Source organism: Hemibagrus wyckioides, linkage group LG08 (assembly GCF_019097595.1).
Source record: "Hemibagrus wyckioides isolate EC202008001 linkage group LG08, SWU_Hwy_1.0, whole genome shotgun sequence".
Taxonomy (NCBI): Eukaryota; Metazoa; Chordata; class Actinopteri; order Siluriformes; family Bagridae; genus Hemibagrus; species Hemibagrus wyckioides.
In genome coordinates this window covers 29,490,940-29,512,137 of record NC_080717.1, presented here as the reverse complement: position 1 = coordinate 29,512,137, position 21,198 = coordinate 29,490,940, and the positions used below count along the sequence as shown (strand labels likewise).

General features: G+C 39.2%; 2 protein-coding genes across 4 annotated transcripts in view; one reads left to right on the top strand and one right to left on the bottom strand.

Annotated features, from left to right (window-relative positions):
- Window positions 1–21,198, bottom strand: part of immp2l (inner mitochondrial membrane peptidase subunit 2) — a 106,405-nt gene that overhangs the window by 16,213 nt on the left and 68,994 nt on the right. The window lies entirely within an intron of this gene.
- On the top strand, window positions 150–11,470 carry lrrn3a (leucine rich repeat neuronal 3a). The gene is made up of 2 exons (XM_058396952.1): window positions 150–450; window positions 8,590–11,470. Exon 2 carries the CDS (start codon window positions 8,922–8,924, stop codon window positions 10,995–10,997), a length of 2,076 nt encoding a protein of 691 aa, XP_058252935.1. The 5' UTR covers window positions 150–450; window positions 8,590–8,921; the 3' UTR covers window positions 10,998–11,470.

Sequence of the window (21,198 nt, the reverse complement as noted above, 5' to 3'; positions counted from 1 at the left end):
GAGACACTCTGCGTGCATTCTCTCGTCTGTGTGAGCTCTGCTGTGACTGACAGCCTTGTTCATCCAACCAGCTTGCAGGCACTGCTTGAATGATGGGTGGTGATTTGTCTGTCCTTGGGGAGGCTGGGTTGTGCATGTGTGTATCAGGAGCACAGCACAGGCAGTGATGTTTGAGGAGCGAATACACACTCTGTGTGCTCCCAGTGTGAGAGCGAGCAAGCCAGGCGAGAGTGAGTGAGAGAGAGAGAGAGAGAGAGAGAGAGAAAGAGAGAGAGCGACAGAGAGAAAGAGAGAGAGAAAGAGGGGGGGAATCAGCACAATCGCATCTCCCTCCCTCAACCAGACCGCTACCTTCATTCCTCTCGCTGTTGATCACACGCTACAGAGTTGAGTTTCATTCCTGCCTGGAATAATACGTTACTCAGACCAGGAGGATCTTCTTTGCTTACGGTAAGCCCTTTTCCTCTCTTCTCTCCTCTCTTCTCTTCTCCTCAGATGACTCACGGCTTTCGTATGTCATCAGTGTGTTAGAGCAGCGTGTCAATGCAGAGACGCCTCACTAACGATTCTGACGGCATCGTTTTACGGATTCAGAACACCCTCGTTTATTTTTTTTGCTTGTTTTTGGGAGCTTGTTATCATGACATGCGTAGGTGGTTTTAGTGGTTTATACAGCAACTGGCATGCGCACACACACACACACACACACACACACTCCACAGGTATCAAGCAGATACATGAGACTATATATATATATATATGTATATATATATATATATATATATATATATATATATATATATATACATACTATGATGCTGATCTGAGGAAAGTTTAAATCAGTGAGGATGTTAATGCAAGGTTTCCACATCAATGTGTAGATTTAGATGTTTACATTAAAAAAGGATTTGAGTTAATATATGTGAAATCAAATTAAAGGGAAAGGAAGTAAATAATATGCAAATCCAAGAATACAGCAAAGAACCTGAGCTCAAACCTTAATCTTACTTAGAGGATTAGGATTTTTTGTCAACCTAATATCTATCCACACATCTGTAAGGCACAATCATTTCCTTAACATGTTTTCCTGTTATGAGAAAAGGACAGAAAGTTGTTGAGGGCAGTTGTGGGCTTCTCCAAATGCCTGCCCTTAGACCTCCATTATACGTGAGCACCATGTAAACCAGGGATTCGGGTCATTTCTCAGAACAAGGAAACCTGTACAATGTCGTGTTGCTATGTTACAGATGCCATTAGGTTTAAAAACAGCCGGAATATTCCTTTAAGAGATCTGTAAGGAAATTTGCTGAGAATCTTGCTCATGAATGGTAGATATATTACATAGCATAATATATGTATATATAGAAGCTAACATAATGAGAGCTGGTCTTTGTGCTCAGCTACTAAATGTTTTGTTGCACTTTGGGACGATATTTCTTTCTCTCTCTCTCTCTCTCTCTCTCTCTCTCTCTCACACACACACACACACACACACACGTACATTACCAGCACTGCCTGCTCTTTGCACACACTCTCATGCTGCCTATGGCAACCATACTCAGTATGCACCACTCTGACAAACCCAACACCTCACACTTCCTAACCATCCTGCTCCCCTCTCCGGCTGCGTCCATTTCCTGGACGGTAGAACCAATCCGACACGTTTGCATACGTCTCGTGCTGAAGGTTAATGACTTGAAGCTGATACGTTTAGCTGTAGATGTATTCTGTATTCTGTTTTGATCGCATATCTGTTAATGTCTGCTTTAAAGAGCATTCGGGTCCTTCATTAACAACCTTCATTACAAAAGTCTGCACATTCCATAGACATGGAAGCATTATTCTATTGGGAGCGCAATAAATGCTTGGATTGTGCAACCAACCTAACACAAAAAACCCTTTAATCACAATTCATGCATAAATTAAAATATAGTGTAGTGTAGTAGAAAAATCGAGGAAGTGTGATGATTATATTTCCTATAATTGCACACCATGCCGTGTTTTATTTCCTTCATACCACAGCAAATGGCCAACGATTCAAATTTAATTACAAAACACATCACACTTCTGATCCATTTACAGCTACATAGAAACAAGTTAGTTCTTGCATCGCTTACATTTTAGCAGCTTTAAACAGCTGTTCCCTCTTCAGCTTCTCTAGCTTTCCTTTCTCTTGACAAAACAGATGCACACTTTTCATCTAAACAAGAAACTGTAATGCTGATGACTTTCCTGTTGTGAACATAGCGCAGTTTAAATCACTGATAACGGAGACTCCTTCCAATACAGCTAAATACTATAAAAATCTCACAAAACATCACCATATAAAACAACAATTCCACATTTCTGTATCTCTTTATGTGAACGATTAAATTCCTTGAGTAGGTTGTGACTATGACACAACAATGTATAAGAGCAAGCTCATTAACAGAAACCTGGGATTTGTCACAGCTGCACCTTCTGACCAATCGGAAATTGAGAATAGAACATCGCGGTGGTATAAGAAATCCTGTTAAACACAATTAATATTCTTCCCTACATTTCAAAATAGTGTGACAAGGCTCCCCAGGTAGGTGAGCACCATCTTGGCCAGTTTTGACTTGCGATAAAGTGTACCATATGGAAGACAACTGCTTTCTAAGGTTCCCTTATCGCCAATCTTATCAGAGCAGGCAAGCTCATAGTTATACGACATTTTACGAAATGTGACAGAAAGAATTGGACAGTTTCAATATGCAGTTTTTTAATAATAAAACACTGAGATAATATCATTAACTGTGATAAAAGTGACGTGAAATGTAATATGGGCACATTCCCAGGGACGAGCGCGTACTACTTTCTCCTCACAGAACACGCTTTTCATATTCAGGTACAAAAAAAGGAACGGAATAGGTTTAGTGCCAGGGTGATAAAAGGAGGAGCGGAAGGCAGAAACACAATAGAAAGAACTGCAGATGATGTGCAAGACTAAAAGAGAGGTGAATAATTGCTGGCTGGAATAGTTGAAACATCCATGGGGATTCTGTCAGCGGTGGTGAAGTGTAATTAATTGCATCTGTGCCGAATATTCGCTAGCTGAGCCGAGCAGGTGAGAGCGGAGGGACTTTATATTTATACCTGCCTTTTATACCTGCCTTCCTGTTCTCTCTATCAGCACCGGGTTCCTGCTAATTCTAGGTTACTGCTAAATCTTAGCTATACTCTTTGTGCTCTTGGTATACAATGAGATGCTAGGATAAATACAGAATGGTGAAGGAAAAAATGATACTTTGTCTGTGTGAATGTAATAGTAGAAAATATATTACGATTGTTTCACTCCATAATAAAATCAGGATGATTTATCACAATTATTCAGCCACATCGATTCTGGTTTGGACATGTCCAGAGGAGGGAGAGTGAGGATACTGGTAGGAGAATGTTGGACATGGAGCTGCCAGGTAGGAGGCAAAGAGGAAGGCCAAAAAGCAGGTATGTGGATGTAATAAATGAGGATATGAAGCTAGTGGGTGAAAGTGTTGAGGATGCAGAAGGCAGGGATAGGTGGAGAGAGATGATTTGCTGTGGCCACCCCTGAAGGAAAAAGCCCAAAGAAGAAGAAGAAGAAGAAGAAGAAGAAGAAGAAGAAGAAGATTCAGCCACATCGATTCACATTATAATAATAAGAAAAATCCTACACTTTAAAATGTAAACAATTAGACCTATTAGCTGCTGTACTGGATTATAATGTATTAAATAAACAAAATTAAAAATAATGAACTGTACAGCCCTACACTTCAACTATTTACTGAATATTACTGAAATGTAAGAAAGGCTAATATGCAGTGGTTACTCATGCTGGAAAAGTAAATTAGTGGTGAAAATTTGTTTTCATTTAGGGTCAAATAAAATCTCACACATGCTACACTTGTACTTCCTCCAAAAATAGATTAGTACCAAGAAATTAAATACACTTTTAATGAACTTTGCAATCTAGAGAAACAATCCTCCCCACTCGCGCTTGGTGTATTTGTTGAGCAACATGATGGTCTGATGGTGAAACTGTCCCCAAAGTGGCTTACTTGCTTTCTGTGGAATTAGCATGTGGAATTTCTGATGCTTTATACCAGGCTGCTCAACTCTGACTGCTCAGAAGGGGTTGATTCATTTTCTATAGCAGCAGCGCAGTCAACAGTCTGGCTGTAACTAATAACCACAGGTTTATATTAATGCACTTGTTATAATATGTTAGTGTTTCTATAATAACAACTCCTTCACAGAGATGTGCATGGCTGTCGCAACATAAAGAGATTAAAATGTGTTGTTATTTAGGAGACATCTAGGGAAGGAGTCTCCAGTGCCAGTGATTTATAACTGTCAGTAGCTGAAACTCTTCAGGATAGAGTACCTTGAGCTTTGTGGTTTCTCTTTTTTAACTTCATGTGAGAGAAGAAAAAAGCTGCTAGAAGTGATTACAGGTACTAACTTGTCTCACGAATCCATGTATACGTATAAATGGATTAAAAAGCTCAGCGTTTAGTGATTAATTAAAAATTATAAATAATAATAATATATAAGTGTTAAATCACTTGAAATCACTGTGTTTGAATACTATATTTGCAAGAAAGGATATATTAGATATTAGAATATATTAGAAATGACTTCAATGTCTACAACAAAAGTGCTGATATAGCTTTGAATTAGTCACAAATTAGAACACTTACCTGCACATATATATCATAAGTGCAATGTTATGATTTCATTGTTCTTAGGAAACAGAAATCATAGCATCTTGACGATAACACAGCCAAAGTTGAGAATAAAAGAGAATGAAGAATGAAAAAAGCACATCTCTGTTTTTTATCCAGACACTAGTCTTAATAATAAAATGCAAAGCAATAAGATAGAAACTTCAATATAAAGCATTTACTACCATTTTAGAGTAGAAAAAAAAAATTCTCCCCCACTCAGATCTCCATCTCAGCTATAATGTGCAACAATGCACAGCAGTTAGGGAAAGCTCTTAGAAGTGAAGATTCACCGGCAGGAAACAAAGAGGAACTAATTTAATTAGTGTGTGTGAGTGGAGCAAAGGCTTAACAGCAGAGAAGTGTGGAAAAAAAAATGCACTCACGCTGGGTAACTGTGCATATCTCGATGCTTTGTTCACTTTAAGGCGCATTAATCCGTACGTGTGCCTTCACAACAAAGAGACCAGACTTACACTGTGACTTTCTATAGCATATAGAAAAAACATTGCAAATGCACTGATGTGTGAGAAACAGTCAGTCCTGGATGATCATAGATGTGGCTATGAGCTCTATTGACTGGACTAGATATTTTTCTGAAAATCTACAGCTGCATTGTTGAAAGAAATGCTAAATGGTCCCTAGCAGGTGCTGACATTCAAAAAAGTACAATTAAGCATGTAATTTGATGTTAAAAGCACCTGTCACATGTGTATGCAGTTAAAAGGGCCTTTCGTTGCTTTCCATGAAGAAAGACAAAAAGACATGGATGTATATAGAGCAAGTCTTTGATGATCATGGATGTGGTCATACGCTCATAATCTCAGGTACTTTCACCTAAAAGCATGATGCTTGAAGGTGTATACATACAATTAAAAACTGTTTCATTTCTTTCATTACAGGTACTTTTTAACTGTAGACAGACACTCTTGACCAATAGAGCTGAGGAATATGAGGATATAATAACGATCACGTGATGAACATAATACACTGATGTGTCATAATACACTTTCCTAAGATATTGCAGGTAACATGATGACATCATTCATCGAAAGGAAACTAATTACAAACTCCAACTGTATGTTTCAGTTGTGTACATTATTGTAAATGGTTGAATATAGTATTGTTTTCTCATTATAATTTATTTAGCAATTAATGTTTGAAGCCATTAAAAAATGTCATCAAACTTTTTTTTGATAGCTGACCTGTATATTGTGATACACACTGTTTATAATGGGAACATCTTCAAATATATTTATTAGACAAAATCTTTGTTTTATATCACAGCACTGCTGACGCTTAATTCTGAGGGTGTTGATTCATCTTGTGCATCATGATGGCTGTGAAGTTAGTTTAAAAGGTTTATATTATAGAGTTTTTTATAATTTATTGTTGTTGCTATAGCAACAACTTATGTGCATGGTGGACATGCCACCTAACTTTTTATAAGGTGGTGTTTTCTATAAGGAGAAAAAATATTATTTTTTCTGGAAGGATATTATATTTTCTCCTGGAAGTCTCTCTGGAAGGAAATCTTTAGGACAGTGAGCTTTGTATTTTCTCTGGAATGAAGCATCTGCGTTTTTTGTTGTCTTATTAACTTTAAGACGGAGTAAATAAGGCAGGCTGACGAGGGGGAAAACGTGAAAACAGGAACTAACTTCTACAGACGTTCCATAAAATTCAACTATTAAATGGATAGTAATGTGTGCTGGTCTTGATGTAATAAAACTCCAGAGTGAATTTCTGTTGTATAAGAGGAATAAACTATCCTGGGACATGATAATATAGGAAAATATCTTTGGGGAAGTTACTGATTCTTTTTTTATGTTATTGTGTCATGTCTTATTACTTACACATATGCCCATGCCCTGTTCAACACTGACACTATGAAACCACTTTCTTAAATTTCAGTAATATACAGTACTGAATGTTAATACAATCATTACCATTCAGTTATTGGATTAGTTTGTACCTTTGATTACATAATCACAACCTAGAAAGGCAAGGGCGAGGAACATAAGCCGTTCAGTACCGAGAGTTCCTCGCCTAAAAGCTGTGTGAAGCAAATAAGGTCTCTGCATTAAACAGATGGCTTTAGAGGGGAAAAAAAAGAAAGAATGCTTGTTCCCACCTGCCCATGTTGACTCGTTGCCATAGACAGACTAATGCATGCATATAGTCATATAGGGAGGGGGGTCCTTGGCAAAGCTGCTTCTGTAGCAATACTGACAGCTTCATCTAACATTGCCCTGAAGTTCCATGGCTTCTGCTCCCAAGGTTACAAATGAATCAAAACATCAATACGTGGCATCAACACAGGTTAAACCAGAGTGTACTCTTAACTGGAGCAGCTATCATTTACCTCCTTATACATAATGCAACCGAAGCAAGCACCGGGGACCTCCTTAATAAACAGCTTCTACTGAGAAACAAGCTATGGGTCTCCTTTTGGAGAAGGGTTTGCAGCACATTTGTACTTTCAGAAAGTGTTGCGCAAAGCTTTGCTACTCTAGATATGTTCTCCAACAAGACAACATAATAATGGCAGTCGTCACAGAGTACACACGGTGGTTATTACGGAGACCAGTGATGTGAAATAATTGCTTGGCTCATTCTCTTGCCTTTGATGACTATATGTAGCAGTATAAGCAATTCTGACACTCAATGGACCATAACTGTTTATAATTATTAAATGAACTATGATGCTTTTTGACTCGTTAGATATAGAGAGATATATACTCATGACACCAGCATTTAACTCTCAGGCGGAGTAAAAAAAGTTGTCTAATACAGTGGAACCTCGGCATACAAATGTCCTTCCTTATGAATTTCCGTCTTCGAAAACATTTCTGCAAAATCGAAATATGAGGCATTTTCAGCATACGAACGAACCCGGCTAAGTTGCGCATACGTCCAGGAGCCCTATAAAACTTGTTAGCGTCAGTGGAAAGCCAAACGAAGCCAGTTTACCGATTTTACAACTTTTTTTCGGTCAGTGAAAGCTGTGTGAAAGAGTCAACCCACGATACCAACGTCGCCTTCGGCATGCGTTCAAAAGCTAGGTGATTTTTGGGGTGTTTTTTTGTTGACAGATTGGTGGTATGGGCGGTCTGTTCTATTTTTAGCCCAAGCTTGGTGGCACGACTTCCTGTGAGGAGCCTTGACATGGATTGCTTTGCTTGGGTCAGTTCTTTGTAGGCAGCCAGAGAGTTTACATATGCTTTGTATTGGTCATATTGCTAATATTTTTGGGAGCTGGAACGGATTATCTGCATTCACATTATTTCTGATGGGAGAATTTGTTTCACAATACAAATTTTCACCTTAAGAACTCGCCACCAGAACCAATTACATTCCTATGCAGAGGTTCAACTGTATTGGATCTGTTTAGAACAGCTGCAGTGTGTGGTGGTGGCTCAGGGGTTAGAAATGATTGGAAAGTTGTGAGTTTAAATCCCATGAGCTTTGGCCATAACCTTTATTAGCTCAGATAAATTGTAAATCTCTTTACATAAAAAGCATTTGCCAAATGAATAAATGAAAAATGTTTATTTCTGTATTCAGACCTTCATGATTTGAGCTTCAAAGACATAATCATAATATATAACCTAACCATCCTGTTTATTTTAATATACAGTCAAAAACAAGGTCTGGGTGTTCGTATTCTGTGTGAAATGATATATGAGAGCACCAGGCAAAGCAGTCATAATTCACCTTTTCCCCCCAGTGCAACTAAAAAAGCAATAAAATCTCCCTCTTAACATCAATATTTTTCAATATTCTTAAATGCCAATACCACTCTGTCTCAGCCATAATGTGACATTGTATTCATTATATTTCTCCCATCTCCTGTTTTCTGCAGATGGAAATTGATGTGTGTGACTGATTGGGGATAATAATGAAGGCAGAGTGATCCATTTCCTACAGCAACCTGAGCTCCTGGTTTTCTCCATTTTCACTCCTCAGAGGATACAGTGACCTTCACATATGCTGCCAGCCTGACAAGTTTGCACCAGGTAAACTGAAAGGTTGTTCCACGTTTCCAAGGACGACACAAAGATACCTGTGGAAAGGCTTGGTGTCAGCAGAAAAGCAGCCTGTTCTTGTGGCAACAAATGACAGTGTATTTGTGAAGTTAACAACACTAACCCTACACTCCATAAGGACTAATTTGCTGAGGAGAAAAGGGCCAGGATGAAAGAACTGCTCTTTTTAGTTTGTCTCTTTTCGGGACTTGCGTTGACCGGCTCTGTTCATGTGTCTGAGTGGACAGGGGCGTGTCAGAATCTGTGCAGATGCGAAATCCGACCCTGGTTTTCTCCTTTGTCCCTTTACGTGGAGACTTTAACTGTGGACTGTGATGATCTGGGAATTGTATCTCTTCCAGAAAAACTTCCCTCAAACACACAGGTGCTACTGGCACAGAGCAACAACATTGTCAATATTGAAAAACCTTTGAATTACATAGTTAACTTAACGGAAGTGAATCTGTCTCAGAACAATATATGTTCTCTTAGTGATATCTATCTAGGTCACCTTCCTCAGCTTTCGTCTTTGCACTTGGAAGAGAACCGAATAACCAGCCTTCACAACAACTGTCTTGCACACCTTCCGAACCTTCAAGAGCTTTACATCAACCACAACCTACTCTCGCTGATTAGTCCTGGAGCTTTTCAAGGTCTCAACAATCTTTTGCGTCTACATCTCAACTCAAACCGACTGAAGGTGATCAGACCAGAGTGGTTTCATGCACTCAACCAGCTGGAGATACTGATGATAGGAGAAAATCCTGTTTCCCAAATACTAGAAATGAACTTTCAGTCTCTGAGTAATCTCCGCAGTCTTGTACTGGCAAGGATGAACCTCTCTGAAATACCTGACGCTGCTCTGGTTGGTCTCCATAAATTGGAGAGCATCTCGTTCTATGAAAACAAATTTGCAAAGGTGCCCCAGGCTGCACTCAGAAAAGTCCAAAGTCTGAAGTTTCTGGATCTCAATAAGAATCCTATTGAGAGAATTAATCGAGGAGATTTTGTGGATATGATTCATATGAAAGAACTGGGTATCAACAGCATGCCAGATCTGGTTTCAATCGACAGCTTTGCTGTTTCCAACTTGCCTGAGCTTACAAAGATTGAGGCCACCAACAACCCCAGACTGTCCTATATCCATCCCAATGCGTTTTATAACCTGCCCAGGCTTGAGACGCTGATGCTAAATGATAATGCCCTCACTGCACTTCATCGTGTTACAGTAGAGTCTTTGCCCAGTCTACAGGAAGTAAGCTTGCACTCCAATCCGATTTACTGTGACTGCGTTGTCCGCTGGATCAATATGAACAAGACTAAGATCCGCTTCATGGAGGCTGACGCTCTTCTGTGTACGGGACCTCCAGAGTTTGAAGGTCGCCGTGTCCGACATGTACACTTCCGTGAAATGATGGACACCTGCCTCCCAGTTATCTCTCCGGAAAGCCTTCCAGAGCGTGTTAGTGTGGATGTTGGTCTGTCGGCATCGTTCCACTGTAGGTCATTTGCAGAACCAAATCCAGAGATCTACTGGATCACCCCTTCAGGAGAAAAGATCCTACCAAGAATGGCTTCAAGCAAGTTTTTGGTGCACCCTGAGGGAACACTGGACATATTTAACATTTCTGAGAGTGAGGCAGGTCAGTACACCTGCGTAGCCCATAATCTCATCGGGGCAGATATGAAGTCTATTATAATGGTAGTGAATGGGTACTGTCCAGAACATTTAAATGGATCTTTGCATGTACAAACTGTTGTGATACAACCACATTTTGTAAAAATATCTTGGGTACCACCTAAAAGCAGCTTTGTGTCGAATATCAAATGGTCCACCACGTCTTTACGCTTCACAGCTTGTGTACCATCTAATGTAAAAATGTTCAATCTAACACACCTGCAGCCACTGACGCAGTATGAAGTATGTGTAGAAACTACAGACCTGCAAAAGGGGCATTTAAGAAATTGCATTAATGTCAGTACACCTGAGCAAGCTGCTCCAGTGGGCAAATCTGACAAGAGCAAAATGGTGATGATCAATGCCATTGGCATGCTTTTGATAGCATCTGCTGTCACATGTTCACTCATCTACAAGTCTTTGAAGAGTGATCATCTTTACAGACGGCTAATTAATCAACAAACAGGTACACCGCAGGGTCCCAGTCCCTGCCCCTCTCCCAACCTCACACAGCCTGCGAGGTCTGAAGAAAATGTCAATATTTTGGACTTAAACAACACCATTTAAGAAACTCTTTAAGAAAAAGAATCAAGGTGGGATACAATGGACACAAGACTGTGTAACTCAATATTCCACGTTCTGACTTTCTGCTGGAACACTACAGAAAGAAATCAGAGGTGGATGAGGAGTCATCGTCCCTCCCAGAGTGTTTTGTGACATTGTCTCAACTCAACACCTCCTTTAGTGTAAATGTCACATGTGGGAATCAATATCCTCCAGATTGGGCAGCCTGGAGAGCACTGTTCCTTCAGGCAGGATCAAGGCACAGAACATGAAAGGTTGTCCAGATGCCTGACTGTTCATGTATAATGCAACTCCACAGTGGCTTTTGTTTCTATTGTGGGCTTGTAGCAATACTCTTTGCTCTGTCTCAGTGGGAAAGTAAACAAAGTAAACTTTACGATCCACTATGTTCATAGAGTAGATCACAACACTATGTACAAGACTTTGTGAAAAAAAAAATACATTTATACAAAGACTTTTTGTGAACTAGATTTTTTTCCCCCAGTTTTTTTTAATCAAGACTCATCTAATCGTCTAACTAGTTTAAAAAAACACTATCAGACAACATTCGTGAATAGATGTCAGTTTTGTTGACTTTTTAAACAAATTTGCTAAAAAACAGTATACAGAGTATTGAATCACATCACACAGCACAAACAAACATCAAATGTCTTTGAAGGAAATGGCTTTAGCTCCTATCTTGTGGTTGTGAGGTTACTGATGGCTTCACGCGCATGGCTGAAGACTGGAGATGTATAAAATTGGAGGAGGTAGAAAGGAAATAGAGGCTATCACAAAACTTATTGACGTCAAATTGCATTATATTCTTTTTCATTAAAAATCCAATATGAATTCCCAATCGCCAAACACCCACAGGTGATGAATCACCGTCACAATGCGAATGATGTGGGGGATTTATCAGGCAGCCATGGCTATATATCACTGGAGGGGTTTCAGCACCACAGACAAGGCTTTTAGAGCTCGGCTATTTGTCATAGACGCAGAAGCTAAAGCATGAATCATCAGAGCGGGAGGTAGTGGATAGGTCAGCAGGAACACGATGCAGCTGGACTCGACTTCCTACTGCGACCCTGCTGAGGCTGATCACCCTTATGGAGCAAGTAGGATGCTCAATTGTCAGGACACACACTGTGCACAGGCAGGACAGGTAACAAGGTAAAATGGCTGTATGACTGCAAAAAAATTACTTTTCAGGTTCTCTGGGTAAGTGGTGTTAGCGTATGCTGCCTCCCGTCTGTAAATATAGTAACTAATACTAGTATTTGCAAAATGTCTTTGACTAGATGACTAGTAGTAGTAGATAAACTTCATGCCTGTTTCAGGACAATATTTTTTACATTATTAGGTTAATATGTAAGCAAAGTTTACATCAAACTGTTCTTCAACTAACAGCCATACATACTTCGTTTTTTAGGCTACAAAAGATAAATAAAATAAATGAATATGTGCAAATGAACAAATCTGTTTATCATACTATTATCATACAATCATGCTACTGCCAACTTGGCTGAAAGGTGTGCAGTGTGGAAGCACCTTAGAGGTTAAAGATGGATGGATGTGATGTCTATAGCAGCACCTGGAAGGTTTTCCTCCATGTTCAACTCAGGCCTCTGTTTTGCCCAAAAACAAATTTGAGATGGCGTTCACTACTGACCATATTCTAAACTGAGTGGAATTGGATAGTGATGTACAACCCATGGCTCTGAAAGAACTCTTTCTCCATGGTCTATTGTAATGACTGTGTTAAGCTTTAAAGGATAACAAAAATAAATGCAGAAGGAATTCCGTTGGGATCAGGCAGGATTGGAGTTAAAAACAGTCTTATTCACAGCTTTTCACTTCATGCAAAGTGATATGGAACTGTTAATGTGCAATTACTGTAAAAGTAGTCTCATGCAGTCTTGATGGTAGACTTGGCTTCATCTAGTCTTAAATGTTTTTAGACTAACAAAGTACATTTACTGTTTTGCTGTCTGCCTCTGTGCATTATCTACTGCCCCGACATGCCCACATGACAACTATTCAAATTCAAATTTTATTCATCTCATACGAAATCATACACAGTACGACGTGGTGAAATGCTTTTTACAACTGTCCTACATTTGAAGAAAGAAAAGAGTAAAAATTAAAGTGTGTGGACATTAAAAATAAAGGGATATAGTTAGAAATATATAGAGAAAAATAGGGAAAATTAAATGTATCGGATATGCATATGCAAATATATGTGTATATATATATATATATATATATATATATATATAGACAGATAGATATATGTATATAAATATAAATATAAATATATAATATAAATATAATCAGCAAATATAAAAATATAAAATAAAAATAAAAAATATAAATATAAAATATAGTATATATATAGTATATATATAAAAATAAAATAATATATAAATAAATAACGTGTAAACTCTATAATATATAGAAAGATACAATATATACATATATGTAGATGTAAATGGACAAATTGAAATGGTATGACAATAAATAAATACAGTATGTACAGTACATTGTGCATATGTAAGATAAATATATATACTAGTGAATGTATTGACTAGTAGATGACTAGTATGTCTAACTATGAAAGACCTGGATGTCACTTCACAAAAACAAGGCTACAACATACACTATATTGCTAAAAGTATTCTCTCACCCATCCAAATAATCAGAATCAGGTGTTCCAATCACTTCCATGGCCACAGGTGTATAAAATCAAGCACCTAGGCATGCAGACTGTTTTTACAAACATTTGTGAAAGAATGGGTCGCTCTCAGGAGCTCAGTGAATTCCAGCGTGGAACTGTGATAGGATGCCACCTGTGCAACAAATCCAGTCGTGAAATTTCCTCGCTCCTAAATATTCCACAGTCAACTGTCAGCTGTATTATAAGAACGTGGAAGTGTTTGGGAACGACAGCAACTCAGCCACGAAGTGGTAGGCCACGTAAACTGACGGAGCGGGGTCAGCGGATGCTGAGGCGCATAGTGCGAAGAGGTCGCCAACTTTCTGCAGAGTCAATCGCTACAGACCTCCAAACTTCATGTGGCCTTCAGATTAGCTCAAGAACAGTGCGCAGAGAGCTTCATGGAATGGGTTTCCATGGCCGAGCAGCTGCATCCAAGCCATACATCACCAAGTGCAATGCAAAGCGTCGGATGCAGTGGTGTAAAGCACGCCGCCACTGGACTCTAGAGCAGTGGAGACGCGTTCTCTGGAGTGACCAATCGCGCTTCTCCATCTGGCAATCTGATGGACGAGTCTGGGTTTGGCGGTTGCCAGGAGAACGGTACTTGTCTGACTGCATTGTGCCAAGTGTAAAGTTTGGTGGAGGGGGGATTATGGTGTGGGGTTGTTTTTCAGGAGCTGGGCTTGGCCCCTTAGTTCCAGTGAAAGGAACTCTGAATGCTTCAGCATACCAAGACATTTTGGACAATTCCATGCTCCCAATTTTGTGGGAACAGTTTGGAGCTGGCCCCTTCCTCTTCCAACATGACTGTGCACCAGTGACCAAAGCAAGGTCCATAAAGACATGGATGACAGAGTCTGGTGTGGAGGAACTTGACTGGCCTGCACAGAGTCCTGACCTCAACCCCATAGAACACCTTTGGGATGAATTAGAGCGGAGACTGAGAGCCAGGCCTTCTCGTCCAACATCAGTGTGTGACCTCACAAATGCGCTTCTGGAAGAATGGTCAAAAATTCCCATAAACACACTCCTAAACCTTGTGGACAGCCTTCCCAGAAGAGTTGAAGCTGTTATAGCTGCAAAGGGTGGACCCACGTCATATTGAACCCTATGGATTAGGAATGGGATGTCACTTAAGTTCATATGTGAGTCAAGGCAGGTGAGCGAATACTTTTGGCAATATAGTGTATCAGTTAAATGAAACGAACTATAAACAGCAGCTTCCTGTCTCTGCCACATGTGTGTGGAGTTTGCATGTTCTCCTTGTGCCTCAGGGGTTTCCTCCAATTTCCTCCCCCAGACCAAAGACATGCATTGTAGGCTGATTGACATCTCTAAATTGTCTGTAGTGTGCGAGTGGGTTTGTGAGTGTGCCCTGAGTCTCCTGGGATATGCTCCAGGTTCCCCACAACCCAGTAGGATAAGCGGTGTTGAGAATGGATGGAGGAATAAACAGCAGCAAGGTCAATTATTCAGTTTATTTGTGCATATAGAAAGCTTAAAATTTAGTTTCACCAAAGTCTATGATTTGAAAAGCAGATTCTGAACTTCATTCCAGCACACACTCAACTCTGATCTGAGTTTATTAATCTACATAATTTTAAAACCATATGTTGTAAGTCATTAATATGACACAGTGTGTGTATATGAAGATACACTACCTGTTAAATCATGAGTTTTAGTTAGCAGCTGATCATATTTAAATGGATACACCCTTTAATGTTAAAGAAACCGTTCCCTTTGATTTATTCACTTCTGACATGGGAGTGTTATAGCACCATGTCATTACGTTATGTTTATCGTGTGAGTGTGTATCTGGATCACAAGTTGGCTCAATGAAAATAAAGAATGCTTGAAAAATTAAAGGTGGTATATGGTTAAGTGTAGTGACAGAAAGGTGACATGCATAAAAATGGATCTAAATTCTAATCTAAAATAGCCCACATGCAACCGAAAAATCTAAAATAGCCCACATGCAACCCAAGCGCAAGATTTCCCATGAACTCAGTATATACATGAGCTTTTTTTTTAATGCTGGACCAAACTGGCTGCAAGTTCTAAAAATAAAAATGCTGAAATGGCTCAGTAATCCCAGAGCAGAACCTTGTCATACAATTATCTCTCACAGAATTATCTCTCTGTTCATACTGGCCATTTAAATGTGAAGGATTGCACATCATGTAGGATATATCAGCCTGAACTAGCAGAGCACACCATTTTACCTCCCCTGGCACTACTGCTTTAAATGTCTTCTGTTAAAACACGACACGGAGCTGACAGCACTAATGCGGATTGATCTCATGAACCGAGATGCTCTGGCTGTACCAGTGTCTTGGGAGGAGTCGGTGCTAAACAAGACAAGGACAAAATCTCCTGCTAATAACGTCATCCATTTTCATTTCACGAGTCATGTCTAACGCTGTCGTTTTCTCACCAACGGCCCGTGGATACAGCAGGAAATATCTGTATATCCTAAACGTTGTATTCATTAGCACATATCTAACATGCAAGCGATGCATCAGAGTGAGGGAGGAGGAAGGAAGGAAAAAAAAATGCAAGAGCAAACACTAGGCTTGATATTACATGCCCTTCATGAGATCCATCAAGCTGCAGTTAATCTTTTGAAAGAAAGGATGAGAAATTCCTGCACTGCCCTTTTCGCAGCAGCATCAGAAGCCCAGTGCTTAACGCTCCACTGGGATTGCACATTTTGTAATGAATAATTTACCTTTTCCTAATGACCCTGCGAGACGGTTCGTTTAAGCACTGCCTTTCGCTCTGAGCGAGGTGATTAGAGTCAGGAGCCAAGGTGAGAAAGCTAGATTAGAGGAAATTAGTGCAGTTCAGACAACGGTTACTGGAAGCTGCCTGGCAGGAGAGACTAAACCATTCAGGTATTACCATGAAATGAGGCCTCTGGAGCATAGCTTTTGATTGTTCCTCAGCAGAAGAACTTAAGGGTAATTTTCCATGAACGGTAATTTGTACTGGAATTCAGGTTTTATGTGTCTGGCACCAAACATGTACCTTAATGCCAATTTGTCTATTTGTGTAAACTGACAACTTAAACACTATTAATATCTATTAGAAATATCTGCCCTTATGTGTGGCTACTTAATCAGCCAGTCGACGACTCAGCCAGCATTAGGGCTTGATTAATGATGACCATATAAATATATGAGCAATAAAATAGACAAAAATGCTTACTCTCTTTGCGGAACCACTGGGGGGTACACGGATAAATACTGCACTAAATCAGCTTATTAAACACTATAAATATAGTAAATATCCACTTGAAGAAAAATAATTTTATTCCAATGTTTAAGTCAGTGTAACTCACAAAATACAAGTGTTCTAAAATGGATCAGGGAAGTAAAACGAAACCTGAATTTTTCTAACCCTAGTTTTCAGTCAGTGAACTCCTTTCACACTGCAGGATTTTGAGTCGCCCGGTCAGATCACGTCTTTGGTCATTCGCATGCACAAGCTCAGATTTGCCTAAATTTCATGTATTACATGATAATTTTAACTTTTCTATATAATTATAAGTTTATTGTTTCTTTGTGGCCCAGTGGTTGGGGACCCCTGCTATGTCACACACACATTCACATGTAGTGCAGTGTGGAGTTAATTTCACTTCACATGCTCATTTTTCACCTGTAGCACTTTATATTAGGACTTTCTCACCTGAATAATTCTTCTCCTCATATGATCGCTTAATTGTTTATATGCCCCATGGTTACTTGATTTGCAGCGTAACACTGAAATGCAGTTCACATCTGATGCCACTTAGCTCAGATAATCACACATTTAAAACTTGCAGTTCTTGAAATGTATGTGATTTTTCTGTAATATGAATTAAACTTACTGTAAATGCTTCCTCTACATTTATGATTGTCCTGAGATATATTGTTTATTCTTTTAATTATATTAACAAAACAGTCAGTCTTCCATCCGAGGCATAATGATCAACTAAACAATCTTAGCAGAGGCAAGTGCTTTGTGACGTCTGTTCTTGGACTTAACACCTTCTGTTACTTTTAGATATCAAGATACTTCAAACTTAGAACTTGAGGGCTTCACCGTCACTCATATAATTACATTTAATCAGTGTTTTATTCATTTTTATTTTTAAAAGGAAAGATTTACTCAATATTGTTCACTTATGACTCAATGATACAAAAATCACAGACTGTCAATTCATTTAGCTAACTTTCTAACTCAGAAAGCATATCAAGAGGCCTCCATTATGCAGCTGTTGCTATGGTTACCTCTTGTCTCTTTTAGTTAAAACATTTCCCTGCATATAATCAACTCTTTTCTGCCTAAATCTCTCACATTATTTTTACAGTGGCATGGTAGTGAAGGCAAAAACTGAGCACAAATATAGGAAGGCCTAAACTGTTATTTATGTTTGTCAAACTCTTCCAGGTTTCAAGAGAAATATTTTTCTAATTTACTGCTATGGGAGTTGGCATAAGCCCTCATCCAGAGTGACCTACATTTATCTCATGTACACAACTAAGCGGTTTATGCTTAAGGATCTTGCAGGCTGTGCTGGGATGTGAACTCATGACCTTCTGAAGTCAAAAGTCTTAACCACTTTTTATAACAGACCCACAGTCCTCTCTTTCTTCAAACATCACTACAATTACAACTCATTTCCTAGTGATAATCGACTTCACACTTCCCTGCCTCCCATGTCTGATTCCTCTCTAGCTCTGCACCAGGAACATCAGGATAGTTTAAGAGGTTTTTAATTATTTTCATCATGTCTTTTGAAACTCTCATAGAGGTTGCTGCTAACTAGGCTTCCTCCTCACTGCATTATGCATTTGCTCCACAGCTATGTTTGACGACGATTTGAAAACCTAGTTAAAATGTCAGAATCAAGCAAAGCCACCTCACCTATCAGTGCAGACACATCAAACACACGCTGGTCTGTGTGATGAGCAGGGAGTGAGCAGGGAGTGAGGAGGTCAGCTGTAGCCGGAGGGAGTGAGCCGGCAGAGGTCTGAAGTGCTACTCCAGAGTTTGACGTCTGGCAGAGTTTGTGTACAGATGGCCCTGAGTGTATAGCAGCCCACAGGCCAATGCTGCTCTTCATCTCACTGACACCGGATATATCTTCCTCTCAGTGAAGCAGCCACATGCACACTCACAGCAGTGTGCCTTCCCCATCCATTCCCTGCACAAACACTGACCTTCTGCTCCAGCGTCTGTCACCAGTGGGAGGAGCTTCTTACACCATACTCAATTATCACCTTTCTTAAACTATATCTGTCTATCCATCTATCCGTCTATCTATCTATCTATCTATCTATCCGTCTATCTATCTATCTATCTATCCATCCATCCATCCATCCATCCATCCATCTAATCATCAATGAAATTCCTTTATCCATTTATCTACACATTTATCTGCCAGTCTGTCTGTCTGTCCATCCACCCATACATTCATCCATTCACTTCCTTATCTATCCATCCACTATTAGTTTATGTACACATTTATCAATCTGCCTATTCATTCAACCATCTTCTTATCCGTACATCCACCACTCCATCCATTGGCCTATTTTTTAACCCATACACTATTTTCATCCATCCAAGTATTCATTCATCCATCTATCCATCATATGCAGTCATGAATGTTTCCTTCAGAACATCCATTTATCCATTTATCAATACATTTATTAATCCATCATCTATGTATTTATTATAAAGCCCACTTACCCATCCATTCATCCATGTATTTATCTGTCCATCCATTCATCATCCATCTGCAAATCTATGAATCCATCCAACTATCCATACATTCCTTGCCTATTTATCGGCCCATCCATAATATATACACATGCATTTCCATTCATCCATTTAGTATGTCTATTTGTCTATTCAACTCCCTGTGATTCCATCAGTTCACTCCTCCATCCCTACACATATTTAAAGCACACATTCAAACATATTTTCATCCTTCTTCAGCTCTGAAGTGAATCTGAGACTCAGCTTCATTTCTACCATAGGCTACTCTGTAATGTCATGGCTTGAGTGCTGAACACAATTCAAGAAGAGATCCTCATCAACACCACCCAAATATAACGGGTCTTACAGCATTATTCATTCAAATGAATTATTGATTAAATAGCAAACAGTATTTACACTGAATTACAGAATGGCTCAAGATGCCCATTATGTGCACCACAAGAACCAACAATTTATTTGTAATCAATAAGATCTGGATTTGCAGTAACGCTGCTGAGGGAATCAGGGCACACCACTGGGCCTCAGCACAGAGTCCAGGAGAGCACATGGGCAGGTAAATTATCATATATAGATCCACAGCACGAGTGTGCCGCTAGCATGCACTAACATTACTACCTGACATTTGTCCATTAGCGTTTGCTACTAAAACAGGGGCATCTCTAAAGTAGATATGATGGATAGCGTTGGTGTAGATGGACCACATGAAATTTTCGCAACTATAGTGTATAACCTTATTACCCCGTAGCTGAAAGCATCTTGGATATGATATGATACTATCTTAGATATCCAGGCACACACACAGACATCTGGTGTTTTGATTTTGTTAAGTCTTTTATCCTGTATATTCTACTACATGAATTTTTAGCTTTTACTTTATTAATTTAATTAACTTTATTGTACAGAACTATAAATAAATTGCATACTACTTCTACTTTTACTTCTTCTGCTACGACTAATAGTATAATTGTAATACCTATTTATCTATAGGGACTTTAATCTGCAATCGATTTCACGGCTCCAAACAAAGGCGTCTGTGCAAAAGTTCATAGCTTTGTAATTACAGCAAGTTGCATATTTTGGTGATAAAAATAAAATTTCAAACATGCTAGTGATTAAGAACCATTTACAGTCTGGTCACCAGGTTAATAACACACACAAATCTGCAATGTGCAGGTTCACACTGTGACATGTGTCTTTAACAACACACACTGTCCCTGTTCACATTAAAACTGAATCCACATCTGATGCCATTATAGCAGAATTTATCTACACATCAATATATTCCTGTATCCATTTAACAATACATTTTTCTGTCAATCTGTCTGTCTGCCCACCCATCCATTCACTTCCTTACCTGTCCATCCATCACTGTATTCCAAGTTACTTGTTTTGACGAGGCCTGAGTTACTACAATCAGATTTACTCTCTAGTATCAACGTCTTCAAGAATGTCTTTTTACTTTCTCTCATATAAATAAACACATTTCTGTATATCTATTTGAGATGGATTACACCATTGAAAAAACTGGCACTGTATTCAGAGTCTGAATTCATTCCCTATTTATCACATAATGCACTATTTGGGTGTCAGCCATTTTGTAGTGCTGATCGAATGCTCGGAATGTGGACAATCGTATTCTTCAAGTAGTTCATTATATTATTTCCCATAGTGCATTGTAAATCCAGTGTAAACACTACTCTGGCACAAAGGCACAACAAT